The sequence below is a fragment of the Gastrolobium bilobum genome, unplaced genomic scaffold (assembly GCF_033153095.1).
Source record: "Gastrolobium bilobum isolate Gb01-03AN ecotype WA unplaced genomic scaffold, APGP_CSIRO_Gbil_v1 utg7510, whole genome shotgun sequence".
NCBI lineage: Eukaryota > Viridiplantae > Streptophyta > Magnoliopsida > Fabales > Fabaceae > Gastrolobium > Gastrolobium bilobum.
Window position 1 is genome coordinate 20,931 of NW_026897090.1, and position 7,218 is coordinate 28,148.

The following is a 7,218-nucleotide window of genomic DNA, read 5'->3' on the forward strand; positions in this document are numbered from 1 at the left end:
AGTAGTCCCTAAACAAATTTGGTATAATTCAAGCTTTTTTTTATTTTTTTATTTTTTTTGCGTGTGGGTGTGTTTAATTAAGCGTTCTATTGCTTATTAGTTAAGTCGCAAAACAGATGAGCCAGTAATGAGTATTAGAGGTCATCTTTTATTGCATTAATCTGTACTTTTCTTTTTTGTAAAAACATTTATCTGTAATTTTACACCCGCAATGTTGCCTATGTCTTTTACCATGATATAATTTTTTTGTGTGTGTGTGTAAAATTCATACAATTTTGTTCATTTTTTTGCTTCTATTTTTGTCATAACCGGATACGGTCCTAACTCATTTCTAAACTGGAAACAAGCCCAAATCAAAAAAAGAAGAAAAAAAGAAAAAGAAAAAGAAAAGAAGGAGCTAGCTATTGTTGAGTGAATGTAGTGTGAGGGAGTTGCTCAGTCGCAGCTTAACTGCAACGCCAACAACCATTAGCTGCATACCCTCTTTTCTCGATTTCCTTTGCTATGATTTTGACAAGATGATGAATCGGACTCTGCGCTTTCTCCTTCTTCTCCTTCTCTGTTCCCACGTCCTCTCATGGAAGAAGGACGAGTTCAGAAACTGCAACCAGACCCCATTCTGCAAGCGAGCTCGATCTCGCAACCCCGGTCACTCCTCCCTCGTCGCCACCGACGTCTCCATCGCCGACGGCGACCTCACCGCCAAGCTCATCTCCAAAGATCAACCCCAAACCGAAACAAAACCCTTGATCCTCACCCTCTCCGTCTACCAAGACGGTATCCTCCGCCTCAAGATCGACGAAGACCCTTCACTCTCCCCACCCAAAAAACGCTTCGAGGTCCCAGACGTCGTCGTTTCCGACTTCCCCAACAAAAAGCTCTGGCTCCAAAGACTCTCCTCTGAGGACGGTCCTTCCTCCGTCGTCTACCTCTCCGACGGCTACGATGCCGTCCTCCGCCACGACCCATTCGAGCTCTACGTCCGTGAGTCGGGTTCGGGTTCGGTTAACCGGGTCGTGTCTTTGAATTCCCACGGGTTGTTTGATTTCGAGCAGTTGAGGGAGAAAATAGAAGGGGATGAATGGGAAGAGAGTTTCCGTAGCTACACGGACAAAAGACCCTACGGTCCTCAATCCATTAGCTTCGATGTATCGTTCTACGGTGCTGATTTCGTGTATGGAATTCCCGAACGCGCTACAAGTCTTGCATTGAAGCCAACCAGAGGACCCGGTGTTGATGAATCAGAACCTTACAGGCTCTTCAACTTGGATGTCTTCGAGTACATTCACGATTCCCCATTTGGGCTTTATGGTTCGGTGCCTTTCATGGTTTCGCACGGGAAATCGAGGGGTTCTTCTGGTTTCTTCTGGTTGAATGCTGCTGAGATGCAAATTGATGTTCTTGCCCCTGGTTGGGATAGTGGGTCTGGGATTGCGCTTCCTTCTTCGCAGAGCAGGGTTGACACGTTTTGGATGAGTGAAAGTGGTGTTGTGGATGTGTTCTTTTTTGTAGGTCCTCTTCCTAAGGATGTGTTGAGGCAGTACACGAGTGTGACGGGGACTTCTGCATTGCCTCAACTGTTCTCCATTGCTTATCACCAGTGCAGGTGGAACTATCGTGATGAGGAGGATGTTGAGCATGTTGATTCCAAGTTTGATGAGTTGGACATTCCTTATGATGTTCTGTGGCTTGATATTGAGCACACCGATGGGAAGAGGTATTTTACTTGGGATAGGGTTCTTTTCCCTAATCCTGAAGAGATGCAGAGGAAGTTGACTGGGAAGGGTAGACGCATGGTCACCATTGTGGATCCTCATATTAAGCGAGATGAGTCCTTTCATCTGCACAAGGAGGCCTCGGAGAAGGGATATTATGTTAAGGATGCCAGTGGCAATGACTTTGATGGTTGGTGCTGGCCTGGCTCATCATCATACCCTGACACGTTAAACCCTGAAATTAGGTCCTGGTGGGCTGATAAGTTTTCTTATCAAAATTATGTTGGTTCAACTCCTTCTCTTTACATATGGAATGACATGAATGAACCTTCCGTCTTCAATGGTCCGGAGGTATGATTGTTAATTATTTTAAGCATTGTTTCTTGTTTATTTTATTTTTCAGTTTCTTGGTTTTGATTTTGATTTTGGAAATGAGAATGTACGTTTGGAGTATTTTCAAGGCACATTCTTCTTCATGCTTTTGGGTTTGGGAAAAGGAAAATAAATCATATGCTTGTAAGGAACTCACTGTCGCTATCCATTTGCAAGATAATTATGAGTGATATGCTTATATTATTACAGATCTTATGACCTACTAAAACGATGAAGACTAACATTTGTTGTGTGTGATGGGGGAATCAAGAAGATTTGTAACAATTTACGCACATATTGACCTTTAATCATCAATGACATCATTATTTAGGATTAGCTATCAAACAAATGTTGTCTCTAGAGCATAAAGTCCAACAAAAGATAAAATACATATATCAACGTTACTAGAGCTGTAGAGGCCAATATCGTCTTACTTATCAATCACACTATAATCATTTGTATCATTTAGCAGTTGTGGCACCACAATGGTAGCCTGGCTGTTGTATCAAATAAACTTAAGGAGAAGGAGGAGGATGTGAGGATGATGATTAAAAATAGAACATCCCTGAGTGAATATTTAGCCAATAAAAGATCACACGAGGGAGATTCTGAAATTTGACTGAGTCCTAGCAAAGCCAAACCAATATTGATTAATAGATTTGAAAGAAAAGAGAGAACAGGTGGCTAAAATTGTTGGAGATTCCATGGTTCTGAATTAGCCATCAATGTCCTGTAATTGTACAGTAATCCAACTTCTGGGTGATGTTATCTTATGTCTGTACTTATTATCCTCATTTCTCATTATGTCTGTTTTAATATTTTAATCCCTTAAAGTTTTATGTCCCTTGAGAAGCAGAGCATGGATATGTGGGTTCCTTGTAATCTACATGTCCACTATGCTTTTTTAAACATGTCCCTTATGTTTTTTTAAATTCTAATGTCCACCTGGAGATAGGGAAACTGACCATATGGTTGCTTGCATTGTATCCAGTTGACAATGCCGAGAGATGCTTTACACTATGGAGGTGTGGAACATCGGGAGTTGCACAATGCATATGGATATTACTTCCATATGGCAACAGCTGATGGGCTATTGAAGCGTGGTGAGGGGAAAGACAGGCCATTTGTTTTGTCAAGAGCATTATTTGCTGGAACTCAAAGGTATGGAGCAGTTTGGACTGGGGATAACTCTGCCGATTGGGATCACTTAAGAGTTTCTATTCCAATGGTTTTGACCCTTGGTCTTACTGGGATGACATTCTCTGGTTGGTATTATTTTTCTCATGATGTATTAATTATTTCATTATTCTTTTCTTCAGATATTCATGGGCAATATACTTATTTACATGAGTTAGGATTTTCTCCCTTCTTGTTCTGATTATCATGTCTGATGTACATTATGCAGGTGCTGATGTTGGTGGGTTTTTTGGGAATCCTGAACCTGAGTTATTGGTTCGCTGGTATCAGATAGGAGCTTATTATCCTTTCTTCAGGGCCCATGCCCATCAGGACACAAAAAGAAGAGAACCATGGTTATTTGGGTAGGACTGCATTACTTTAAAATTTCTTCGTCCCAAAGTCAAAATATTATTGTTTGTTTTTGTTACTCCTTTCATTTGATACTTGTTCACCAATGATAAAATGGTGATTTTTTTATACCATTCTTTTCCTTGGTTAAGCGGTGATTGCATCTTAAAAATTAGTGAAAGGTGTTTTATATTAATTAGGCTATACTCTTTCAAGGGATGAACCCATCCGCAGGAGTGCTATGCATATCCTAGATGTAAATGAATTGGAGCTATATTGTATACCTAAATTATAAGTGCAAATTAGTATCACATGGACACACGATCACTGAAATCCACAATAACTCCCATATTGCTACACTGCCCCCACATGCACCGGGGGTTAATAAGTGGCGGCAATATTTGTTGAGTTTATAAAAATTTAATTCAATTCAGATGCACTGAAGTTACATATTGCATGCCTTAACTATGTTGGAATCTGCTTGTCAACATTGTGAATTGATTGTCCTTATGATATTGCAGAGAACGAAATACAGAATTGATTAGGGATGCAATACATGTTCGTTATTCGCTTCTCCCATATTTCTACACATTATTCAGAGAGGCTAACAGTACTGGTGTTCCTGTTGTCCGTCCATTGTGGATGGAATTCCCATCTGATGAAGCTACTTTTAGCAATGACGAAGCCTTCATGGTTGGGAACAGTCTTTTAGTGCAAGGGATCTATACTGAGGTGCTTTAGTCAGTTTCTGGATACATTTGTTTTTTTCAGTAAATCATTTCCTTCTTTTTGTGGTCCTTAATTGAAGTTTTTATGTTGCTTTGTTGCTGGCAGCGAGCTAAGCATGCATCAGTCTATTTGCCTGGAAAAGAATCCTGGTATGACCTAAGAACTGGAACTGTGTACAAGGGAGGGGTGACACACAAGTTGGAGGTTACGGAGGAGAGCATTCCTGCTTTCCAGAGAGGCGGAACCATTCTAACAAGAAAAGACCGATTTCGGCGAAGTTCCACTCAGATGACAAATGATCCCTATACTCTGGTACGTATTCATGCTGATTTGCTGTAATTTTTGTGAATATGCTTGATGCCAGCTGTCTCAGGGAACATAATTCTTGCCTTTTCTGTTTGTTGTCATATTATTAGGTCTTGTATTGCATTTCTATTCAAGCACTTTGTTAGACCACCCATTGCTAGAGTCTACTCTAGAAGGGTGCACAGGGGGATTACAACCCATGCAAGCACAAAAAAGTGTGACTTGCAAAAAGGCGGGGAAAGTTAGTTAAGGGAGTTGGAACAACTCCAGAGAGGAAGATAGATAAGGTAAGGGAAGAGAAAGGATAGGGTTAAGCAGGAATCAAGTGAGAAATGTAAGGACGAGAGTCCAGGCCTCATGAAAGTCTGCTTCTATCATCTTTTCCATTTTCGTTATGATTCCCATACACATGCTCTGATACCAGTTAGCTTAATTCAATCTCTACATTTTCATTCCTATTTTCGTCTATTTTCCCTTTCAGTTCTACCACCCTTTGCTGTCATAGACATGTTATAATAGAGTTTATGCTAGTTAACTCCTGAAGCTGGCCATTAGCAGGCAAACGACAAATCCCAGTACACAAAGGATTCCTGACTTTGCAATGTTAGAGATGAGGATCAATTATACGCGGCCTTACTTTTTTCATTTTTTCAAAAAGGCTATTTCTTGAAATCAAACCTTGGATTTTTGCAAAATGGCTATTTCCTGAACTCAAACATGTGACCATCTGGTCGCATAGGAGGAATCTTACCATTGTTCCAAGTCTTGCCCCTGCAGGCCTACTTTGATATTGAGGGAGAAATATGTTGCAATTTAATGTTTGTTTTGCCCAACTATCTTGATATAGAACTAAGATGTTGAATGGGTATGTGTACAATTGTGCTTTTTGCCTATTTATTATTATAATGAGGAGGATGTATGTAGTAGCACAAGGAAACTGAATGACTTTATGCATAGCTAAAAGAAGCTGCATGCCTGCACATGTGTGTAAATCCATCCAAGAAAAATCTGAATCTCATTTGTTCATTTCCTTGGATTATGCCTGATAAGTTTATCATTATCTTGAGTCCATGGATACTGACTATTTGAGTAACCTGATTGCTTATTTGTTGCATTCCAACCAAAAAATGTCACCTGTAAGAGTGAGTCGGGACATGTGTGGCTGTACCTTTGTAAATAGTAACGGAAAGTAGACTACTAGTTTACTTCATAATAAAATTGTTATCGCTCTTTGTTTGACAGGTTATAGCTCTGAATAGTTCCCAAGCAGCTGAAGGTGAACTCTACATTGATGATGGCAGGAGCTTTAATTTTCTGCAAGGGGCATACATCCATAGACGTTTTATTTTTTCAAATGGGAAACTTACATCTATAGACCTGGCACCTGCTACCGGTGGCAATGTTCACTATCCATCAGATGCTGTCATTGAGAGGATTATCCTGCTAGGACATGCTCCTGGCTCAAAGCATGCACTGATTGAACCATCAAATCACAATGTTGATATCGAACTTGGCCCCCTTTGGATTCAAAGGGCACGTGCACCAGCTGTCATGACCATACGTAAACCTAATGTCCGTGTTGCAGATGATTGGACTATAAAAATTTTGTAACATAATTTGAGGAAGGTATTTAATGTTCAATGTTACTGGCAGTGCAAAACTAGATTTGTTTCTGTAGTTGAGTTGATATGAAGTGGAACCGCAAACATTGGGGCAAGAAGAAAGAAAATCACAAGTCTACCAATTCAGTTTGAGCGGCTTGTTTAATGACTAGGATTTGAGAAAGATTAACATTGGAAGTTGTGATTCCATTGTTGCCTACAGGAATTAATTTGATAACGATAAATTTTTATCATCTACAATGGTGCCCCTCGTCCTTCGTGGTCTACTTGTGTTTGTCTTGGGATAAGATGATTTGATGAATGCAAAATCGAATTAATCAGTTATGGTTAATGGTTTGTTATTTAATTTTTTTTAAATAACATTAATTGACGAGACTTCTGTGAGTATATGCATAAAGCAATCATGTTTGTGCTCGTTGAAGATAAGTTTATCCTTCAAATTTATGGTTCTTGTATCTAGGTGCTGTTAACTGTGTTATTCGAATTATTTAGGAAGAAACAAGTTATTAATTTTATTCAGAAAGAAACAAGTAAAGAGGGAAAAGTCAAAACTCCAAATTTTGATCTTTTCACTTGAAAAAATAACTTGTTACTTTAGCTGAAGAGGCCATTCTCTTCTGTTTTTGATTACAGCAACTCTATACCTTTGTCTTTTGTATAGATTTCCTAAGATGAAGAATGAAATCGGTTAGTGTGTTCTGCTGCCCATTTTTGTTTGTGTATTTTGTTTTTATGCTCCTTCACATTAACAAGAAGAAGATGGCACCAATCGACTAGCCATTTGAATTTGTATCGCCATACATCTATAATTGATAAGAGATGCCCTCCATATATTGTGCCTATGAGACAATAGGGAAACCTTACAAAACTTTAAACTTCTATCAATGAATTGGATGAACTCCAATTTTCTTTATTCCATAACGTACGCCACCCAACTTGTGCAAAAT

The 7,218-nt window shown here is 39.4% G+C and overlaps 1 protein-coding gene across 1 annotated transcript; it reads left to right on the top strand.

Moving 5' to 3' along the window:
• The first annotated feature begins 385 nt into the window (after window positions 1–385).
• LOC133304059 (probable glucan 1,3-alpha-glucosidase) lies at window positions 386–6,546 on the top strand. The gene is made up of 6 exons (XM_061504028.1): window positions 386–2,066; window positions 3,079–3,352; window positions 3,493–3,628; window positions 4,136–4,346; window positions 4,449–4,655; window positions 5,892–6,546. Exons 1-6 carry the CDS (start codon window positions 519–521, stop codon window positions 6,258–6,260), a joined length of 2,745 nt encoding a protein of 914 aa, XP_061360012.1. The 5' UTR covers window positions 386–518; the 3' UTR covers window positions 6,261–6,546.
• The last annotated feature ends 672 nt before the right edge of the window (window positions 6,547–7,218 follow it).

Coding starts and splice junctions, on each gene's coding strand:
- LOC133304059 (XM_061504028.1), top strand. CDS start 519: ATGATGAATCGGACTCTGCGCTTTCTCCTTCTTCTCCTTCTCTGTTCC. Junction 3,629..4,135: donor AGAGAACCATGGTTATTTGG/GTAGGACTGCAT, acceptor ATGATATTGCAG/AGAACGAAATACAGAATTGA. Junction 4,347..4,448: donor TGCAAGGGATCTATACTGAG/GTGCTTTAGTCA, acceptor TGTTGCTGGCAG/CGAGCTAAGCATGCATCAGT.